Raw genomic sequence first — 22,115 nt, forward strand, 5'->3', positions numbered from 1 at the left:
AATATTATTTAATTAATCAATTAGTTAAATGAAGTAAAATGAGTACCTTTACATCTATTATCAAAAGTCTCTTGAATCTAACTTGAAGATTTGACTATTTGCATAAATATTTATAGAAAAGACGAATAGTCAAACGAAAAAAGTCAATGGTGTCATATATTTAAAAACGGGGAGTATTTGCCAGTTGCCACTGCACCATCCGAAAAACCTTGGACGAGTGAAGAGAAGGATTTAAACACGAAGAAGCTGCATCTAAGTGAGATTACTTCATTCGGACAGAACTAGTCATTTAACATTAAGATTTACAAAACACACGGTCAGAGACCACATGCACTCATATAAATCTAGGAGGTACCACTGGGCCAGTTACAAAAGAAAAAATAAAAATAGGAAAATAAAATAGATTACATGTATAACTTAAACTGCTTGCTACTTCTCTAACATTAGCAATCATCCCTAGAGGTCCAGGGTTAGCTAAGTTACCACAATGGCATAGTACTGATACATGAGATTGTTAGATAGGCAGCCAACAACAGTACCAAATGCCGCTCCCAGGGCGTCATCAGGATGTTTTATTCAGTCCCAAAATGCACAGCTCATTACTTGTCAATCGATAGGGGCAGGCCCATCAATCTTCTTTAATGACTGAAGATCTTGGACTCACAGAATCACTGACTGCATCGAAGTCAATCTTCCGGCAAATGCTTGGGCTGAGTTTTAACACTTTATGTGATGGTCTCAAAGGTGCAGATGGGCATGTGGATGCAATGCCATTAAGTAGAGGCTTTGAATCAGGTGTCTTACAGCTTTCATATAGTCTTGAATCTATCACGATCTTTTCAGACCCTTCCTGCTGATCAAGAGGAACATCTGAAATAAATAGATCAAGGATCATCTTCTGAATCACTTGGAGATATTCATCCTCCTCTTCAGAATCACTCCAATCGAAACTTAACCTTTTAACCGGAAAGTCACCTGAATCAAAATTTAGCATCCGGCGGGAAGTAACTTCTGCACCACTAATTACTTGCTTCTTTGGTGCCCACGCCGCCACATCTGGTCCTGGAGCAAAAGGATCAAAGATGCTTTCTCGCGGTGTCTCACAGCCCACATCTGGAGCCTCACTTGAGATAGACAATTCAAGTGCATCTCCCATAGGAGTGATGGCCTCAGCAATATTATCAAGATAACAAGTTGTACCAACGGATTCTTTGTTTTCCTTATTTTCCGAAAGAACTAGCAGAAAAGGTTCCTCACTCAGGCACTTTTCCACCTTTTCTATGACTGTTGAATCACAGCTCATAACTTGCGAGGTTTCAACCTCACTTATATCCACTGCATGATCTTCTGGTAGAGGTGATATGGACTCAAACCCCATATGGTAGGGAAAACAATAATATTTCAGTAATAATGTTGACACAACAGTGAAGTACCAGAACCTGCAAGACAACAAACAATACAAAACTTAACACCATAGACAATTCATGGTAACAAAAGATGCAGAACCTAAGAAAAATATATGGGCGTAAACATATACTACTAGATATTATGCTAACAGATACATGTTTCTTAATCAGCAATAAGCATAACTATGAAAACTGAACATCACAAACAAGAAGTTCAGCAAGCCAGTTTTCTAATCAATGTATAACACTGTTAAGCAAATACATATGCCATAAGCATGTAACCTGCTAAAAGCTCTTTGGAAAAAGTTAAATAAAGTGTTACATCCTTTGGGATAACTGAAATTTCCTTTTCACACATTTAAAACGCTTTAGATGAGGTACGATCCCTCAAGCCTCCATAAGAAAGGAAATGAACAATTCACCCATCACTCAGGTTGAACTACAGATATACAGTTGGACGTACACTTTTAAAAATCAATACCAACTACAAATATACAAAACAGCTTATAGTGCATAATAGAATGCTCAATCTGCAGAAAACATGTAACGCCTCAACATGAGCATGACCGCTAACTCCTATTGTACAGAAATGGTGCATCACGCAGAAACACGAAACGAAATCACGTGGCGTTCATGTTAGATCATGAGATCCTTTATCTAAAAAAATTTTAGATCATGAGATAATATTCATTTCGTGCAGAAGCCAAATCCATTGGCCACCCTAAACCGCGAATTCTCCAAACTAGGAACATGCATACTCCATATGCAGCTCTGTTTCAGGTAAATTGAAGCATTCAGCTAAACCCCAAAAAATTGTAACCGCAAATGGTATGTGACAGCGGAGCCCACGAGGCATTGGGGGTTTACCTAAACCTCCCCCCCCCCCCCCCCCCCCCTCAAAGAAAAATCGGAAAACAAACTCCAAGTTAGTACTCCGCCCGCGGCGGTGGATCAAACAAATCTGTTGGTAAAGTGGACGGAAGGGAGCGCCCTTCCATCCATCAATTGATTCGCGGACCCCTCCATCCAACAAACTCAGGAAGAAAGGCTTGGATTCGCGGGCAAACGGATAGACTCAAACACCAAAAACCCCGCCCGAGTGACCTAGGGTTTACTTACCAGCGAAGGGAACGAGGAGCCAATCGACCGCCTGAATGGATCCCAGTCGCGCGAGCGTGGCGGGGCCGTAGCGGCGGCGGCGGCGAGGGGAGGATGCGGTGAGCACGGACGGGAGAGCGGATGGGATCTAGGGCTGGGAGCGCGGGGTTTCCGCGCCGGCGCGAACGAACGGGGGGGAGAGACGGGAAGCCAAAAGCAAGTCGGGGTTGGGTTGTGTACCAAGGAAGGAATGAGCTGGCACGCGGGTTCAATTTGGGCTCTGTATCTCATGGAAGATGGTTAAAAACTCATCTATAAAGCCCACTAAAATCCATTTATTAGAAAATATTGAATCAACAATTTGAAAATGTTGAACCAATATTTAGAAAATATTGACCCAATATTTTTTAAATGTTGAGTCAGTATTTCAAAAATGTTGAACAAATATTGAAAAAATATTGAAACACAATCTTCTCCGGCGCCGGCGCCCGGCGGTGCGATGGCGAGGCGCGTGCGAGGCGGCGGCGCAGCGCACGCGTGGCGGCGCCGTGCAGCGGCGCGCGCGAGCAAGAGCAAGCGGCGTGTGGTGCGGGGTGGGAGGGCGGGCGGCCGGCAGCGCGGTGACAACGCGGGCACGCGGCAGCAGCGCAGCTGGCGTCGCGCGGGCGTGGTGGCGGCGTGCAGCAGCCAGCAGCGACGCAGGCGAGTGGGAGCAGGCGACGCAGGCGAGCGGGAGCAGGCGGCGTGGGCGCGGGGCGGGCGGGGTGTGCGACTGGCGGCTGGCGGCAGGGGGGTTGGTAGGGAGAGGAATGTGAGGGAGGAAGGTAGGGTTCGGGTGGATCCAACGGCTGTGACTGTTTTGCATGAATCTCAAACACGGGAAGGTGAGGGGGAAAAAATCTTCCGGAAGATGTATAGGTTTTCCCGTTCAATTTGGGGTGCTTATCCGTGGCACGCGGTTGGGTTGGGCCGGATCTCGCCCGCCGCGCCGCGGGAAAGGAAACTTTCTTCTACCTGGGCTCCTTTCGCAGTCCTGGGGGCAGGGCCCATCCTCTCGACCTCACAAAGCCTGACGCCGTCATGGCCCCACCGCGGCGACCTCACGTGACTGGGCCCACCTGGCAGCCACAGTGACCGCCGACCGATCCAAGCCGCGACCAGGAGGGCAGGGGATAGAGCGAGGCAGCGAGCGGCCTCTCGGAGTCTCCCCCCTTCCCCCGTCCCGTGTTCCTCGCTCCCCCAAATCCCTCGCCACGATGGCCCGCCTCCTCCTCCCCCTCCCCTTCGCCGCCGCCGCGGCGGCCTCCGCCTCCTCCTCGCTCCACCTCGCGGCCTCGCGCCTCCGCCTCCCCGCGGTCTCCGGTACGCAGCCCGTCCTTCCCCTTCCTCACGCCCCTCGCCGGCCCTCTGCCGCTCTTTTTTTCCCGGGTGAGGAGGCTGCCCCGTCCGTCCCCCGTGTGACGTCACTTGGTTTTTGCCGTTCCTGTCGTTTCAGTGGCGCGGCGCGAGGGCCTGTTCGGGGGAAGGGCGGTGGGAGGAGCGGTGAGGGCGCCCGCGAGGCTGGCGAGGCGCGGGCTGTGCGCCGGCGCGGAGCCCGGCGGCTCTGCCGGCACGGCGGTCAGCCAGGAGGAGGCCTTGGAGTGGGCCAAGAAGGACCGGAGGCGCCTGCTCCACGTCGTCTACCGCGTCGGCGACCTCGACAAGACGATCAAGTAGGACGCACCCCGGCGCTTGTCACCGTTGGCTTTGGCTCGCTGCTGTTTGCTCCAGTGTAATTGGAAATGGAGGGTTTATCGTTTTTACCTGCAGGTTCTACACGGAGTGCCTGGGCATGAAGCTGCTGCGAAAGAGGGACATCCCGGAGGAGAGGTACACCAATGCCTTTCTGGGGTACGGACCTGAGGATTCACATTTTGTTGTGGAGCTCACTTACAGTAAGCTTCTTCTGCCAATAGAGCTTCACCATATCTCCATCATTCAGATAATGTGCGTCATCTAATGCGATCAACATATCGAACCCATCTGGTACCTTTTCTTGCAGATTATGGTGTGGAGAGCTATGATATCGGGACTGGTTTCGGCCATTTCGGGATTGCTGTTGATGATGTAAGCTTACATAGACATTCAGCTCTGTGATGATGTAGTATAATGCTCTTATTTTTCTTCAGCCAGCCATGTTGCATACACAACTATCAAGATTTCATTTATCGATTCCTTCGATAGTGTGTGACCCCAAGTTCATATTTGCCACAAGCTTTAGCACCAAATGCAAACATGTATTTCTGTTTCCTTCAATAAAAATAAACTTTGTTGGGTTAAGGAATTATCATATGACACTCAAACCCATCTAGGTATAATCAAAGAGTTCTCTGAATATTATTTATGTAACCGTGTTCCTGACACATACTTTGGCACCCATAACATAGGCTCGCCTCGGGTGCTTATACATCCCATACAGTTTTTTTTTGGGGACCATCCGAATTGGCAGCCTCAGTCCCAATCTCAGTAGCTAATCTCCATCGAGTGTCATAAAGATAAAATGGTACAAGATGCAATGCTTTAACAGATAAAAGGGTCTTTGATTGGCTGTTGGCAGTTTTGTCAAAAATTAAAGTAAGAATCTTATAATATAGATAAGCATAGAAGGTGTTTATTTCATTATTTTTTGCTATAGCAGATCTGCAGATGTTTATAAAGCACAAGTTCTTATTTGTGAATATAAAATCTTCTTTGCAATCCATAAGGCATGAAACTTCCTACCATGACACTCATATTTTTCACTTGAATTAGTCATGATGTATTATCAAGTTATTGGAAACAACTGAAATTTTTATACATTAGCAACATTTTTTGTTATTTATTTTACCGTTTCACTCTTGATTGTGAACTAGTTTGGCACCTTGAGTTTCAATGCGTGAAAATTGCAGGTTGCAAAAACTGTGGACCTTATTAAAGCAAAAGGAGGAACAGTAACAAGGGAGCCAGGTCCTGTCAAAGGTGGGAAATCAGTAATTGCCTTTATTGAGGATCCTGATGGTTACAAATTTGAGCTTATAGAAAGAGGTCCTACTCCTGAGCCTTTGTGCCAGGTAATGCTTCGAGTGGGAGACCTTGATCGTGCTATCAATTTCTATGAGAAGGTAACTTGACATGAACTGGAACTGATATTGAAGTTTGCTCCTTTTCTAATATTCTAATTTGTGATTAATTCATTTTGTAATATTTATGAAGGCATTTGGCATGGAACTTCTTCGCAAGCGAGATAATCCTGAGTACAAGGTTGGTATCTTCTTTAACCACCCTATGAATGAACCTCATTACATTTTTATTTTGTCCCTTCCTTTTCTGCACTATGTTTAGGCTTGCGTGCGAAGCATGTTTGTGATGAAATTAGATTGCAAATCTTTGTTGTAATCCTAATGTTAGGAATGATTGTAAGCTTCGTACTTGGTGGGTGTTTTTATTTTCTACTTCATTCTTCTGGTATAAGCAGTTCTTTTGTAGTTTAAACATTCCTATTTTCAAAAACATGGTGCATTTTATGGTGCATGTGCATACGTTGGTCTAGCTCAAGCTTTAGATAGCAGCCACTGTCAAGGTTGCTGACACTGTTTTCACCTCAATTTTTGCATTCAGTATATAACTATAAAGCTCTTAAACATGGAAGGGGTCATAACACCCTTGGCACAATTGATGTCCGAATTGTAAATAAGAAGTTCAGCTTGGATTAGAGGAAAAATTTGTGAAGCTACATAAATCCTTGGATGGCATTTGTAGTTTGGAGACTTGGGACTGGATGAGCCGATGTGTTGTTTTGTTGAAGCTTTTTACTTACGATTTGTTTGGACACCAGAAATAACTGCTAGTTTTAAAAGTTATTGGTGGGCCTTCTAATAGAAATCATCCAAACCCATCAAAACCACTCAGTCTAACATAACCTGCCTGCTAATTCCTCTCCTCTCCAACCTGTTGGAAACCAGCCTAATCCGCCTATGCTGTTTCATTTGCAGCTTTCACCAAAACACCAGCCCAGTCTTTGTAAACCCAGCTGTGTTCTGTCCTTGTATGAGTGCAGCCTAATTGCAACAATATGTATCACAATGATTATATCAAGTAGCTTCCATCTCTATTTCATAACACTTTGAAATAAAAAATTTCATACTCGTCATTGAGTTGGTCATGTGCTATGGTATACGTATGAGATCATCATTTTTAAATGTGTGACACCTATTTGTTCATGTAATTCATCATATGTAAAAATAACTGTTGTTTCTTTTCTCTAGTATACAATTGCAATGATGGGATATGGTCCAGAAGATAAAAGTGCTGTATTGGAGTTGACCTACAACTATGGTGTCAAGGAATATGATAAGGGAAATGCTTATGCACAGGTACATTTTCTTTCATTGTCCGGGTGTTGTCCGATTGGTCCTTTTCCTCTTGCTACACTAATGGAGTTTCGTTATTTCCTTACAGATTGCTATTAGTACTGATGATGTCTACAAGACTGCAGAAGTAATTCGACTAAATGGTGGACAAATTACTCGTGAACCTGGGCCATTACCTGGCATCAACACCAAGATAACTGCATGCACAGATCCAGATGGATGGAAGACGGTATGTGCCTTTTCCTCCTGTTTTTAGTGGCAAACTACCTTTCTACTCTTTCTTTGTGGGAGGGGATGCGGAAATTTGTTTGTTACAAAACGCTATTTATTCTTAGGTGGCATGCGTGCTCAATTTCCAGCCGATTCCTGATGATGCAGTTTAAAGTGCCTTTTGTCCAAATTTTCAGTGATAAAAACAGGATAAATAAAACTGATTGACTACCTATTCTTTTCTTCATTTGATGATGTGCATATATTAAGTAATACTCCCTCCATCCACTTTTGATAGCTATATTTCAAAACTTCAAATGTTCAAAAATGATAGCTATATTTGCTATTGGCATGGGTTGTGACAATAAATAGCACTAGAAACGAGGAGTTTCTAGTTAAAACATTGGAGGACCAACAAAAAGTCTGTTGCATTTATGAGATTGATAAGCACATTTGGTGCCCTTGGTCATTGTGCCATATGGAAATATATCTATCATACTTGGATGGAGGGAGTATTGTATAAGGAAGAAAATCTCAAAGTTACTTACAGTCAAGTGGAATTAGCATAGCTTTGACCGAGTTACCTTGTTAGGTTTGCTCTAAACTGAGCCTCAAAATTCAACCCACCCAGTAACATTAGTGTTCCCTGAATCTTTCATGCGTAGTGTTCACCTTTAGTATTGATTTTCTTGATTATTGTTTACGCTCACTACGAATAATTCGTTACTCTGGCAAAGCAACTAATGAACCTATGATTCTGTTACTGACTTACTGTATAAGTGTGTTACATGGAATGGTAAAAATGATACTGTTATGTTGTGAACTTGATATTCAAGTATTTAAAGCTCGTTTTTGCTTTGGTTAATTATTCAAACATGCGCAAGGCGTTATAAATAGTGTTTCCACGTTATTGGTTGAATCTAATTAGATTTACAGTTATGCAACCACAACAATCTGGTGTATTTTTTTAATTGCTGATTTCTCCAACTGAATTTGCTTATTGAATACTAGGAAAAAAAATGTTGTTACTTTACTCAATTTGATCATATAACCAAACTACATACTGAATGTATATCATCAATTTGATCATATAACCAAACTACATACTGAATGTATATCATCAATTTGATCATATAACCAAACTACATACTGAATGTATATCTGTCAGAAGGAAAATATGGACATATTAAGTACTGGAACTACATAATTCATGTTCCACTTTTCCCTGATGACATTCTAGCCAATGATAACATTGCTTTACATGTTGCAGGTGTTTGTTGATAACATAGATTTTCTCAAGGAGTTGGAAGAACGAGCTTTGCTGAAGGTCTCAACTCTCAACTTGGTACAACAGGAGTTTTTCCTGTGAGTTCTGAGCATGACAGCAAAATCTTTGTAAAAGCCACCACCTCGAACTGAGGATTGTAGATAGGTCGTCCAATCTACGGCGTCACAATTGACAGTTGATAGATTCACCATCCGGAGCGATGTAGGTGCACAACCCGTTTTTGTCAGTAAAATCAAATGTACAATTTTTCCACAGAAGAATATTTTCATTAACAGTTCATTCTCAAGGACGTGCATCTTTTTCTTGTCTGACTTTTTGGTTATCCCTAATGAGGGTTCCATGTACTGGGCTTGGTTTTGGAATGCAGAAGTTTCAATGAAATGGTTCATGTAGGCAAAAAAAAAAAGGTCTTGTTTCAGGGCAGGCCTGTGAAAACAACAATAAGCGGTGTGATTTCAGTCTATACTCCGTAGCCCAGTCCTCGTTTGGTGGAGCAAGCCCAACTGAATCGCATCAGGTGCTGGCCTAAGCTATCGCTGTTTCGTTTTCTCGTCCCGTTCAAGTGTTGCTGTTAAAGAAGAGAGCCAAATGGAGTAGAGGGATCGATGATTGTGTGTGTGCGGCTCGATGGTGATAGCCCATGCTGGAGGAGTTCAGGTGGCCACTTGAGCTTGCAGCGGGTTGCGGTTTTTGGCGTGGCACTGCGTTGGTGACGACGGCGCGGTTCGCGGGTGGCCTCTTTGGCTCTCCCAGGTTATGGTGGTGTAGTGTTTTATTGTGTGCGTTGTTTGTGTGGTGGTGGTGTTTGCTTCGTTCTTATATGATGCGGCAGTGCTCTTGCCTTTTATTTCAAAAAAAAACCAGTGTCTGCTTGGTAATTTTTCATTATTTTAGTCTAGCCAACTCAAATTAGATGGTTTATGTCTGAATTTGGTAGATTTCCCGTGTTGAGTTCTTTATACTAGCAAACTGGCGGATCCTTGTTAAAAATCCACTACTAATTATCAAAAAAAAAATGAGTGAGCACAATAAATATGTAGATAACGATGAGATGAACTGATGATTATGTGGGCTATTCAGAACCGATCAAATCATTTAGCTCAAATTATCAGCCTTTCCTACTTCCTCCCACGGGAGACAAATGTTGATCCGTCAATTTTCTTGGGAGACAAATGTTGATCCGTCAATTTGCTTCAAGAAAAAGGGGGAGATCAAACTTTTGCTAAAGTTTAGCCCCCTCCAGTATTATTTCTATTTGGATACACTAGTGTTGAAGTTTAACTCTTTGGGATATTAGCATTTCGATCCAAACATTTCCTAAGATCTGCCCTTGGAAAACAGACAAAATCTCCACAGAAACTCTCCCTCTCTCTCTCTCTCATGGAAAAGAAGAGACAAATTCTATGGTCCAGTAAAAAGAATTTCAAGGTTAATAACTTTTGTGAATTCCCTGTTGAAATCACAGAGCGTAAGTAAGGGCATTAATTAATAGAACCCCCACACATCCGCTGTTAAAAGCCTCGTTCAGGGTGTGTTTAGATTATTTTGTATTTTGTGTGTTTTGCATTTTTGAAAATGAATCTTCAATATTTAAAGTATTAAATATAGACTAATCACAAAACTAATTACATATCTCGTCTGTAAACTACGAGACGAATCTAATGAGCCTAAGTATTCATCATTAGAACATGTTTACTGTAGTATTACTGTAGCAATTTAGTGTCTAATCACGTCGTAGTTAGGCTCATTAGATTCGTCTCGTGATTTACAGTCTATTTTTAACTACATTTAGTATATCATACAAATAATTTATAAAAATTTTACATTTTGCATTTTAGGATCTACACAAGGCCTGGCCAGGCGCCGGTGCTGCGTCTGCTGCCGCTGCAGGCGTCCCGGGCCCAGTGACAGCGAGAGCTCCATTCCCGGGGGAAGTTCCACGGTTGCCATCACCCCCACTGCTCTGCTCCCCACCCCCGACCGCGTCGCCATCCGCCCAGCCACCCTTGCCGGGCGCCCGCTTTCCTCCCGCCCCGACCCGGCGCAACCTCGCCCCAGTGACCTGTGGGCCAAGGGAATCCGGTCCCACCCGTCATCCGGACAAAAGCAGGGTGGGTATGGCGGGAAACGGGTGCCGGTGCGCCCGCGCGCCGCATTATTTCCCGGCGGTGGGCCCCGAGGAGTTAGAGACGGGAGTGGGGGGTGTCCCCTCACCCGCAGCCACGGCTCCACTTCACCGTGGGCCTCCGCGCGCGCACGGCCCGTTCGCTCGCCACGGTGGCAGGCGACCCGTGCGCCCACGCTGACACGGCGGGCCCTCATCTCTTGGTGGCCCACGGCCAGCGAGTCGGTCTAGTAACCAGCAGGGTTCTCTCTCACCTCGCGATGGGATGGTGGTGGTGGGGGGGGCCCGATGGGCTGTGGGGGTGCGTTGCATCCATGCCTCCATCATTATGTCCTAAGCCCACCGGCGGGGCCCACGGCCATAATTTCGTTTCTACCCCACCCCCTTTCGCCTTCACTTATTTCGTTTGACCGAAGAAAAAGAAAAAAAAGACATGATGTAGTATTTGCATAAATCATGTGAGTTTGAGCACTGTGCTTGCTGTTTAACCCTGCCCGGGGGATCTCGATCTGTTCTCCATTTTCTCCTGCTGTTTTTTCCCCAAAATATAATGGATTTGGACTATTTGGTCCTTGCTTTTCCTAGATTTATATTCTGACGTACAACTACAATTTCGAGGTTGCAGCAAGTATTCGTCCCTATTTCATCGAACATATTTTGGGGGCAACTGTATCAAAGTGAGACAAGATTATGGAAGATTTCAAATCCGCACCAAACAAATTTCAATCAATTTAGATATGAAAACGATAAGTATCGTGTAAATTTGACCAATAATAGTTCTCCACGAGTCCACGGTGGCAAACGGTGACTCGCAAGTGGTAGAAGAGACAAAGATCGATGCTGGCCATTTGCAGCTGCCACAGAAGCAGACAGCCAGTTTGGGGTCAAGCTTGCGCAGTAACTCTTGCCACAAAATGTTTTGCTTTGCCGTTGATACCAGACCTGACAGTCTCAAAAAGTGTTATGACGCCAGGTCAACACTCGACAGCATGGTAATTTGTGCCTAGTAAAATACTGTTTCCTGTCAACTTCAAACAACTGAATTCATAGAACTGCTGGGAACAGATTTTTCTTTTTTCTCCTTGAGAAATATGGGAGATTCCCACGCATGCGTAGTTGGTATCAACTGCGAAAAATCTACAGGGCTTGGATTGAAAGACAGAGATGGATTCATCGAAAACAGAATCTTGATTTCATTCATTCGCTTACTTCAGAAAAAAAGATTTCATTCATTCGCAGGGGGGCAGCATTTGTAGACAGACAGACATGCAATACGCATGAGTGCAGTAGCACGCAGACGCGGCAGAAATGATGTAGACCTGCAAGATTGGAACTTGTGGAGACATTTGCCTCAGCTTGAGAATCGTGGTTCCCCAGCACAAGAAAAAGGTTGGTAGTAACCCCTGTAATTAGGCGATAAAAACACGCATAGCCATGTCTCCAGAAAGGTGAAAGTGAAAGCAGTGAAGCAGTCCAAAAAGCCTTCACGGTTTCACCCATCGCTGAGCAGTAATCTGGAGACAAGGAAACATGTGGAATGAGAAAACCGCCGCATACAGGAGCATAAAAGAAGCGCAAAGGCATCAAACTAGGCCCTAATGCGCGGCTTTAGCAGTTAAGAAAGGGATCAAGCAGAGGTTTACAATAATCATACCGGCATGGTGGCATCGCAGGACCACCAGGGAGGGAACAAAGGGATCCAGAGCCTACAAAGGTACTGGATGCTGCTCTATAAACTACACGGGCGAGTTCAGGGTTAGAAAACAACAGGATGTCAAGTGTTGGACAACCATACCATATGATCCCAGAATTGTTCCATACGCTGCCAATCCGTGAGAATTGTAAACCCTATCACCCGCTCTCAGCTGATGTGCACCTCAGCGTTTGCTGTCGAACAAATTCGGCACTTGGGACGCGACAACCTGCAAGCTATAAGAGATAAACAAGTGCAGATGAAGGCTCACTTGGGTTAGTGAAAGATGCCTTTTTCAGCTGAAACATGAGCAGAATCAGAATTTAAGTGGGTTCCTTGGAACAAATAGACAGTGCTCCACATGCATTCCAACTAACAGACACCAGTAAGGAGAAAAAGGCACCACAAAAGGTGCAGAGTGGAGCATAACTTGTAATGGGGCAGACATATACAAGGCAAATAAAGCCTGATTCTAAGGGATCATAAGCCATTGCCATCTCTCTAGAAATCATAATATTATATGCGACCTGAATGATGGTTCACATGGAACCCTTTTAAAATGGCACTCTGGAGTAAGATCATAGACAACCATCATGACCTTCAGCAGATAAGTAACTGAATACACTGCATGCCGCCACCAGCAACTAGGCACTAAAGCTGGTAAAAAGGAACATGGAACTTACAGAAACTACTGTTAGATGGTCACAGTTGCAGCACTAGCTGATTCAGCATACTTCAAAACAATTAAGATGAATGAAACAGAACATGAACACCATTAGACAATACATTCACGAGCTTCATTGAACATTATATAGAGGACCGACAAACAGTTCATGGACACCATTTTGCAAACTAGGTAGGAGGACTGCTCAATCAAAGTAGCAGCACACAATGAACCAAACCATTTACACTGATACGAATAACACCCATACAAAGCCCTAACCACAATCGGATAGAGGTTTGGTCCATAGACGATTTTGAGAAACTAACATAACAGACATGGAGTTCTTTACTCGCGTAACAGCAAACCATGTAGTACAGACCATAAGGCAGAATTCGTCTTATAACTGTTAGACTTTTCGATTTTCATAAAGGGCCCTACAGTCATTGGATCTCCCTCTTGCTCTGGACTGTAGTAGCAACCATTCTAGTTGCGGTTCTTGGACTTATCAGCTGCCCTTGGAGCTGCAAAAGGAAAACAAACAAGAGACAAATTATTCAGGGAAGTCAGAGTAAAAATTTGAAACCAAACTTTCTAAATTAACTCTGAAGATCAAATGAAAATATCGTATTAGCAAATGACAACTATGATTCAAATTTTCAGATTTGACACCAACAATATATACTCAATACATGTTTCTTACCAATGATGATGTGCACTCCAAACTGACAATGACATACCTGGTTGCAGCGTTGATAGTGTACCAATTGGGAAACTAGGCATCTCATTGTGGATGGAGCACATTTCAAATTATCTTTGAGAATTCAACAATATTTAATTATTTTGCAGTAGTCATCTACATATACATGATTTTGACTGTATTTCTACATTGTCTGGTTCATCCCATTATGCTGATCTTGTGGGCCTACATTTTAGCGCTATGCGCAAGAAATTGAAAATTGATTAGCCTAGAGAGCTGTCACCACCGAGCCAAGGACCATGATTTATTTCGCCTTTTTAAGGAATCCTAACAAAATATAGTATCATGTACAAACAACCACACAACCTACTTGGATCATCATATCATGGACCATCCCACCATATCCACCCAACCAACTAAGATGATATGATTAGCCCGATAATACGCTAAACAGAATAGGACTGCATGCTTACCAAGTCCAATTGCATCTGAACCTTTCATGATCCTGAGCCTACGGCAAGAGTCAGCAAACATCCTGCAATTGAGTGGAAGAAAATGTGAAGTCTAAATATGTGCTTAGTCGAGAAAAATGAGCCACAAAAATCAGATCGTTGACTCATTTAATTTCCATTCAGTGTACTTACTCCCATGGCACGTCGCCGACGAGCATCCAATCTCCATCCTTGTCTTCATAAGTCAGAACATATTCACCATCCTTGTGGTACTCAGATAAGCCGTCCTTGCCTGATATGGCATTACACCCATACTAACCTGTAAGACCAATAAAAAGAAAAACAGAAGAGAACCTCTTCTTGTACTAAAATTTCTACTGAAAAGACTTGGACCTTATATTCATTTCATGATGCTAACAAAGTGAGGAAATCTAATGAGACATACATAATGGATCCTAGATCTCCAAATTTAAGAAATATATAAGAGATATCACTCTCATAGTATTTAGTAGCTTTCTGGACCAATACTCAGGACTAGAAAATACCCTCGAATAATGATATACATGAAGCAAAAATTTATTCTGCCTTAAAAAATAATACCTTTCTAAGAGAGACGACCGATGCAATAACTGAACAATCAGCAAGGTATTTTTTTAGCGAGGGATAAACAGTTCGCCAAAGAATGACCAAACTTCGCACTGAATTGTTTGTTATCCTAAAACTACTCAAAATAATAGTAAGCTAAAACTATTGCTTATCATTAGAACCAAGCATGTTTTTTAAGGCTTCTAAGATGTGTTTCCAAAACTATACACATAAAAATGAAACACAATTACATACTGTATACGCCTGGTAAAAGTGGAGAATAACCCGAGACATCTCACCATTACTAAAGCCACTGAACATCTTCTCAAGTGCAGTGGAGAGATCCTTGTAGTTCTTGTATGTCTTGAGGTCAATCTTCCTGAGGTACGGGGCGCCATCCATGCTGACCTTCACGTAGAGGAACCCTTGGCCCTGCTTGGCCTCAGCATCCTCCTTGCTGCCCTTCTGCTGGGTAGTAGCCATCGTGTTCTTGCGGTAGCTGCGGATTGGTGGCCATCCCACCACCTGAGCCCTGCACAGCACGAAATGAGTGTTGTTGCTCAATAATAATTTTTACAACCACGAAAGCAAGAGGCAGATCAAGATATGTACTGTTGCGAGAAAAAGAAACGAATTTTGGGATGAGCTTGAAAAAAAATCTAAACATGTTAATGGCAGATCAAAATGTTGTGAAGAAAAACCGGCAAAAAAACAAAGCAGGGAGAGAGAGCAGAAAAAAGATTAAGGAGCTTGAGCAAACGAGAGAAGTGAAAATAAAGGAAAAGTTCAAGATAAATCGAAAAGGGGGCATTTTGTAAAGTAGAAAATTTTTGGGAAAAGTGGAAATTTAAAAGAACATCACAAAGCTGCAACTTTAGTTTCCCTCCTCTAGGCCCCAAGACAAACCGAAATTCCAACAAAACGAAGAGGCCAAACAAATACTGTACAAACCATGAAGCCAAGGGAGATCTCATTGACATACAATTCAGCCGTTTTTTCCCCTCAATTTACCCTGTTGGTTCCCTGAAAAGCACAGAATTTCCAAAGAAAATTTCGGTTTACAAAACCTGCAAATGCCCTATTAAACTACAAAACCCAGCAAGATTTTCGCAAACAACACAAAAGGCGTTGTCCCAAACAAGCGGGAACAAAAAAAAATCAGAATTCGCTGACCACTCGCTGCGGCAGTCCCAAGAACAAAGGAGAAACGCCGAAGAACACCCTTGCAGAGCCCCAAGAATTCCTTTATTTTTTGTTTGGGGCAGCAAAACCCCAAGATCCAGTTTCACTATCCACCTACTTGGCGGCCGGCTGCGGGGTCGCTGCCACCTTCTTGTCGTCGTCCTCCTCGTCCGCCACCTTCTTGCCCTTGCCCGCAGCGGCGGCGGGCGACGGCGGCGGCACCTCGTCGGAGAACCCGCGCTTGGCGCCCTTGGCTGGGAGCAGGTCCAGGGTGGTCGCCGTGGCAGCCGCGACGCGGCGCCCCGGCGACTCGGACCCCGGCAGGCCGAGGCGGAGCTCGGTGCCCTTCAGGTCGTCGGCGGCATCTGCGGCGGCGGCGACCTCCGGCGGCGAGAGTCCTATGTAGTCGAGCTCGAGTGGGGGCGACATGGGGAGCAGCAGGACATGAACCGGAGGGTGGGGGAGGTGAGGAGTGGCTGTTTCCGTGTGTGTGGGGGGAGAAAGAGAGGGGAAGGAGAGAGAGTGGAGTGGGGGGGGGGGGGTGCTGAGGTGAAGGCGTGAAGCTTCCCTTCTTCTCCCGGTGAATTGGATGGCTTGGTTCGCTCCACTTTGGTTAGCGTAATCTCTGTGTTACAGTTGTAGTTAACAGCATCAATGAAAGAAAGCTGAAAATGGAAGTTTATATTGGTTATACTATTAATTAATAGACAGGGAATATGTGTCTAAGCATTCAAATTTTAGTAATTACATTCTCTCTTGTTCATGGATATGGACGATTGTTAGCACTGAAAGAATGGACTAAGGATTAGGTTTGCACCTACTTGCCTATGTGTGATTCCTCTCAGGCTTCTTTATTACTAAAACAAAGTCAAGAAGATGTTTCTTCGTTTGATCTTAGTTGTTTTTTTTAAAGTAAGTACCAACTAGTGAAATGCATTATCCATCTATTTATATAATTTTGCGTCTATTTTCAGTGTTATTTTTTTCATTGCTCTTGCTTTTTTACCTATAGATGCAGCAGTGACTCTGGAGGAGCTGTAGTCCCTCCTACGGTCCTACCGCTGCAGACCTATGCACCCTCTCCTAAGCCCTTTATAATTTTTTTTGAACTCCTTTACAATTTTTTTTTGCCATGGAAGAAGAGGCTGAAGTAATTTAGAGGTGCAAGAAAGCCCCCTCTAACAATTATCCGGGACCTGCCACTATATACATGCTTTTTCGATTTCGACCTAGCCTTGAGATAACAACCATGATCAGTTTTCTCTAAGAAAGAAAATAGTAATCTATAAGGTTGCACGACTGCAAACCAGGTCCTTTTATTTATAGAGTGATGTGTTAGAATCACTGGTTCTTAGTTTCTGTACAGGATCTACTCTAGATGCACAAAACGAGTAGGGGTACATGGTTCTGAGTATAATCACAAGAAGTTCATTCCTAATCTAATACAAGAGAGAGTCAGAGAGAGATGGGTGAGAGGGGACGCAGACCATCGGCGGCGGCTGCCGCGGAGGAGGAGGTGCCGACGGGTGCCATGGCGTCGATGGAGTCGAGGATGGAAGCGAGGAAGTCCAGGTTGGCGAGGCACGGATCCGGCGGCGAGGGTACCGGTACCCTTCGGGCTGATACCGGCACTGGCCGGGAACGGACTTGGCACCGGTGAACGTCGTGGTGGAGTGAAGAGGCGCTGCCGCGCTGGCGGAGCTTCACGTCGGCCTAGCGCTCCCCGAGATCAGATCGGGACTGTGGGAAGGGTTTCTAGCGGCGGTCAACTTGGGATACCGTGCCCCGGCCCCTTCCCGTTCTTAATATAGCGCTGCCGACGGGGGCCCACCAGTCACATTGACTGAGCGCCCCCGATCAGGGCGCGATCAAAGGAGATTTGGCTCGATCTTTGGATCGGGCCTGGAGATCACATCCAATATTCTCCCCCTTGATCTCTCATTTTTTTATTCTTGTTCTTTATCTGAGTTTGTCCATCCCATCGCAGATCAGTGTATAGAGCGTGCCTCGTCATGACAATTATTAATGTCAGATTAACAGCCACAATGACCTTTCCGGTCTGAAACAGATTCTTATTCTAGGACCCTCTTTGTCCAGGAATCATAGGCTTTCCCTAAAACCCATGCCGGCTAAGTGTTCTCGGAACACATTGGGTGGTAGGACTTTTGTGAGCGGATCCGCTAACATCTTGTTCGTTTTGATATGTTCTAGACAAATAGTTTAATCTTGGACTTGCTCCTTAACAACATAAAACTTGATGTCGATGTGTTTGGCAGCACCACTCGACTTGTTGTTATGAGCATAGAATACTGCTGGCTCATTGTCGCAGTATAATTTTAGTGGTTTTTCTATGCTGTCGACCACTTTCAATCCGGGTACGAATTTCTTTAGCCATGTGACCTGCCCCGAGGCCTCATAACATGCCACAAATTCAGCATACATCGTGGAGGATGTTGTAACCTATTGTTTGGAGCTTTTCCACGATATTGCTCCTTTTGCAAGAGTGAAGATGTATCCAGATGTGGAATTTCTATCATTTGCATCTCCTGCAAAATCTGAATCTGAATACCCTTCTATTTCTAAAGTTTCTGATTTTCTATACGTTAGCATGAGGCCAGTTGTGCCCCTCACATAGCGCAAAGCTTTCTTTACCATTTTCCAGTGTTCTATGCCTGGATTACTCTGGTATATGCCAAGTACCCCGGTAACGAAACTTAAGTCAGGGCGTGTGCACACTTGTGCATACTGTAAGCTTCCGATAGCTGAAGCATAAGGCACTGACTTCATTTGCTCGAGCTCATACTGGTTCTTGGGACACTGATGTTTCCCGAAACTGTCGCCCTTGACTATTGGAGCAGGTGTGGGATTGCTCGCATGCATACCGTATTTCTTTAATATTTTTTCTAAGTATGTTTTCTGTGATAATCCTAAAACCCCTCTTTTTCTGTCTCGGTGAATCTCAATTCCTAAAACGAACGAAGTTTCACCAAGATCTTTCATATCAAATTTCGAGGACAAGAATTTATTTGTCTCCAGTAGTAGATTAACATCACTACTAGCTAGCAGAATGTCATCCACATACAAGACGAGGAAAATAAATTTCCCGTTCTTGAACTTCGCATAAATACAATTGTTCTCTTCATTTTTTTAAATCCAAACTTTCTAATTGTTTCATCAAATTTCAAGTACCACTACCTCGAGGCTTGCTTCAAGCCATAAATCGATTTTCTCAAGTGACATCCTAAATTTTCTTCGCCTTCCACGACAAAACCTTTGGGATGTGCCATGTAGACAACTTCATACAAATCCCCATTTAGGAATGCCGTCTTTATATCCATCCGATGTAATTCTAAATCATAATGTGCCATTAAGGCCATTATTATTCTGAAAGAGTCTTTACATGAGACTGGAGAGAAGGTCTCATTGTAATCTATTCCTTCTCTTTGCGTGAAGTATTTTGCTACGAGCCGCGCTTTATATCTTTCTATGTTCCCTTTGGAGTCACATTTTATTTTGTAGACCCACTTGCAGCCTACTGTTTTGGCTCCTTTGAGAATTTCTTCTAAGTCCCAAACTTTATTGGTATTCATAGATCTCATTTCATCTTCCATGGCTGCAAACCATTTGGATGAATTGGCGCTTTTCATGGCTTCTTCAAAAGAGGTGGGATCACCCTTATTATGCATTTTCTTCACTATGATAGACTTCATAGTCTTTAGAAATAGCTGGTTTTCTAGTTCTTTGTGACCTTCTCGGGGGCCACTGCGACTGGTATTTCTTGCACAGGAGGCTGTTGTTGCTCCCCCTCATCCATGGCAATGGGTTCTATTTGATCCTGAGGAACAGGGTCCTCATTTTCATTTGATGCCACGCTAGGAGGACCAACAACAGGTGGTGGCATTGCAGTTTTCTGCACTGCAACGTCAGGTAGACTGACAACAGGTGTTGGCACTGCAGTTTCCTGCTCTATCGGTGCCACAACCACAGGTAACGAGAAATAAGGCTCTTGAATCATCGGAGTGGGAACGTATACCCGCTTCTCCTCAAGGTCGATTTTTCTGGCTACCATGCTCCCCCTGATCATCTGATCTTCTAAGAAGGCAGCGTGTCTTGTTTCTACAAACTTTGTGTGTCTGTCGGGACAATAAAAGCGATATCCCTTAGACTTTTCTGGATAGCCAATAAAATGGCAACTGACTGTCTTGGGATCTAGCTTCCCAATGTTCGGATTAAACACTTTGGCCTCAGCTAAACAGCCCCATACGCGAAAATGATTAAGCGAGGGTTCTCTTCCTGTTCATAGTTCATACGGCGTTTTCGGCACCGATTTACTTGACACCCGATTAAGAATGTAAATGGCGGTTTTTAACGCCTCCATCCACAAGTTAATCAGTAGAGTGAAGTAGCTCATCATACTTCTGATCATATCCATTAGGGTACGGTTTCTTCTTTCTGCTACTCCGTTCTGCTGAGGCTCGTCCGGTGTAGAATACTGGGCAACTATGCCATTTTCCATAAGGAACCTTGCAAACGGTCCTGGAACTTGGCCATAGGGGGTGTGTCGACCGTAGTACTCTCCCCCACAATCGGATCTGACTATCTTAATCTTTAAATCATGTTGGTTTTCTACTTCTACTTTGAATATCTTGAATTTATCCAACGCTTCTGATCATTCTTTGATTGGATAAATGTAGCCATAACGCGAGTAATCGTCTGTAAACGTTATGAAAGAAACATAACCATCTACAATAGTGACAGGGAATGGTCCACATATATCTTTGTGGATTATTTCTAGAATTCCCGCACTTCGTTTGGCACCTTTCTTTATGTTCTTAACGAATTTTCCTTTAATGCAATCAATACATTGTTCTAAATCTGAAAATTCTAACGGTGGAAGAATTGATACTTTCACTAAGCGCTCTATTCTCCCCCTCAAAATATGGCCTAAACGGCAATGCCATAATTTCGACGAGATTGCATCAATTCGTTTGCGTTTCTTAGTAACATTCTCATATGAGGATGCATTCTTATTCTCAGAACATACTGCATTTACATTCTCAGATAATGAAAGCAAATATAATTTGTCTTGTCGGAAGGCAAGACCAACACATTCTGAATTAACTTGTATCTTACACTTGCCATTACCAAAATGACAAGCAATAGCGTCATCATCTAATTTAGACACACTTATTAAGTTTCGTTGCAAAGACAGTACATAAAGAACATCTCTCAAACAAAGTACAAAGCCACTATGTAATTCTAAGTGAAATTCTGCAATGGCTTCGACTTCAGCTTCTACACCGTTTGCAACTTTAATTCTTCTTGCGCCTCTTGGCAGGGTCCTCCTCATACTTGATCCCTGTGAAGAATTAGCAACATGAGTAGTTGCACCAGAATCAATCCACCAAGTGGATTTGTCATAACTTAAATACAGAGATTCATCTACAAAAGTAATGGTGTCCTCACCCTTTCTTAACAACTCTTTCAGAAATTCTGGGCAGTCCCTCTTGTAGTGCCCTCTCTTTTTGCACTTCAGGCACTGGTCTTGTTCAACTGGGAAATTTTCCCAGTCTTTCTGTGGAGGTGGTCTGGAAGGGCCACTCTCATGCTGATTCTTGCCTGGTGGGAAAGGTCTCTTTGTTATGCTGGAAGTTCTTATTCTGAAAGTTCTTTTTCTTGCGCTGAACTTGAAAAACAAGCTCACCACCATTGGAGTTCTTAAGGCGATCTTCTTCTTGAACACACATGCCAATCAGCTTGTCAATACCCCAATCTTCTGGAAAAGCGTTATAGTTGACATGAAATGCCTCAAACGCCTTTGGTAGGGACTTGAAGACCAGCTGAACAATGAACTTTTCTAGCAAAGGCATGTCCATTGTCTTAAGCTTGTTGGCCATGTGGCTCATTTCTAAGATATGTTCTCTGATGCCACCGCCAGTGTATTTCTTAGTGATAAGCTGCTTAGCAAGAATGGCAGCATAAGCCTGGGAAGAACCAGTAAACTGACTCTTCACCTTTGCTAAATATTCTGAAGTGGTGTCACAATCTGGGATCGCCATCCTGATGGCATCTGAAGTGGAACCCTTCATGACCATAAGACACTTGCGGTTGGAATCGTTCCAACGTGTCTTGTCAGCATCATATCTGGTCATAGCAGAGTCATAATTCTTCTCTCGGATAGCCCAAGCAGCAGCTTCTTCATTCTGTGCCCTTACGGGCTTTTCTGGTTCTTTTGGAGCTGGCGTTGTGATGGCCAAATCTATATTGGCCATCGCCAGAGCTATCTCCAATTTCTGGTACCATTTTCCATAGTTGTTGCCATCCAGT

The 22,115-nt window shown here is 43.8% G+C and overlaps 4 protein-coding genes across 4 annotated transcripts; 1 reads left to right on the plus strand and 3 right to left on the minus strand.

The window, feature by feature from the left end:
* Nucleotides 1-247: 247 nt before the first annotated feature.
* LOC120663909 lies at nt 248-2,782 on the minus strand. Its single transcript, XM_039942858.1, has 2 exons — nt 2,526-2,782; nt 248-1,439 (listed from the first exon to the last, which is right to left on the minus strand). The coding sequence occupies exon 2, from the start codon at nt 1,376-1,378 to the stop codon at nt 629-631; it is 750 nt and encodes a 249-aa protein (XP_039798792.1). The 5' UTR covers nt 1,379-1,439; nt 2,526-2,782; the 3' UTR covers nt 248-628.
* A 943-nt stretch (nt 2,783-3,725) lies between these two features.
* On the plus strand, nt 3,726-8,701 carry LOC120663910 (probable lactoylglutathione lyase, chloroplastic). The gene is made up of 9 exons (XM_039942859.1): nt 3,726-3,866; nt 4,000-4,216; nt 4,314-4,438; nt 4,546-4,610; nt 5,432-5,644; nt 5,736-5,783; nt 6,788-6,895; nt 6,981-7,121; nt 8,373-8,701. Exons 1-9 carry the CDS (start codon nt 3,761-3,763, stop codon nt 8,469-8,471), a joined length of 1,122 nt encoding a protein of 373 aa, XP_039798793.1. The 5' UTR covers nt 3,726-3,760; the 3' UTR covers nt 8,472-8,701.
* Nucleotides 8,702-12,983: 4,282 nt separating this feature from the next.
* On the minus strand, nt 12,984-16,412 carry LOC120663912 (auxin-responsive protein IAA17-like). Its single transcript, XM_039942860.1, has 5 exons — nt 15,907-16,412; nt 14,906-15,138; nt 14,214-14,313; nt 14,043-14,104; nt 12,984-13,393 (listed from the first exon to the last, which is right to left on the minus strand). Exons 1-5 carry the CDS (start codon nt 16,215-16,217, stop codon nt 13,356-13,358), a joined length of 744 nt encoding a protein of 247 aa, XP_039798794.1. The 5' UTR covers nt 16,218-16,412; the 3' UTR covers nt 12,984-13,355.
* Nucleotides 16,413-21,009: 4,597 nt separating this feature from the next.
* Nucleotides 21,010-22,115, minus strand: LOC120668114. The gene is made up of 3 exons (XM_039948048.1): nt 21,493-22,115; nt 21,255-21,407; nt 21,010-21,147 (listed from the first exon to the last, which is right to left on the minus strand). The coding sequence occupies exons 1-3, from the start codon at nt 22,058-22,060 to the stop codon at nt 21,101-21,103; spliced, it is 768 nt and encodes a 255-aa protein (XP_039803982.1). The 5' UTR covers nt 22,061-22,115; the 3' UTR covers nt 21,010-21,100.

This window comes from Panicum virgatum, chromosome 3N (genome assembly GCF_016808335.1).
Source record: "Panicum virgatum strain AP13 chromosome 3N, P.virgatum_v5, whole genome shotgun sequence".
Lineage (NCBI taxonomy): Eukaryota > Viridiplantae > Streptophyta > Magnoliopsida > Poales > Poaceae > Panicum > Panicum virgatum.

Excerpts from the sequence above, each read along its gene's own strand:
- LOC120663909 (XM_039942858.1), bottom strand. The coding sequence starts at position 1,378 with ATGGGGTTTGAGTCCATATCACCTCTACCAGAAGATCATGCAGTGGAT.
- LOC120663912 (XM_039942860.1), bottom strand. The coding sequence starts at position 16,217 with ATGTCGCCCCCACTCGAGCTCGACTACATAGGACTCTCGCCGCCGGAG. Across the intron at positions 14,314-14,905 it reads GTTCAGTGGCTTTAGTAATG|GCAAGGACGGCTTATCTGAG; the intron begins GTGAGATGTCTC and ends ATGCCATATCAG. Across the intron at positions 14,105-14,213 it reads GTCGGCGACGTGCCATGGGA|GATGTTTGCTGACTCTTGCC; the intron begins GTAAGTACACTG and ends ACTCAATTGCAG.
- LOC120663910 (XM_039942859.1), top strand. The coding sequence starts at position 3,761 with ATGGCCCGCCTCCTCCTCCCCCTCCCCTTCGCCGCCGCCGCGGCGGCC. Across the intron at positions 3,867-3,999 it reads CCGCCTCCCCGCGGTCTCCG|TGGCGCGGCGCGAGGGCCTG; the intron begins GTACGCAGCCCG and ends CTGTCGTTTCAG. Across the intron at positions 5,784-6,787 it reads GAGATAATCCTGAGTACAAG|TATACAATTGCAATGATGGG; the intron begins GTTGGTATCTTC and ends TCTTTTCTCTAG.
- LOC120668114 (XM_039948048.1), bottom strand. The coding sequence starts at position 22,060 with ATGGCCAATATAGATTTGGCCATCACAACGCCAGCTCCAAAAGAACCA. Across the intron at positions 21,408-21,492 it reads CCTTAAGAACTCCAATGGTG|GCAAGAATCAGCATGAGAGT; the intron begins GTGAGCTTGTTT and ends CTTTCCCACCAG. Across the intron at positions 21,148-21,254 it reads GAAAGAGTTGTTAAGAAAGG|GGATCAAGTATGAGGAGGAC; the intron begins GTGAGGACACCA and ends AATTCTTCACAG.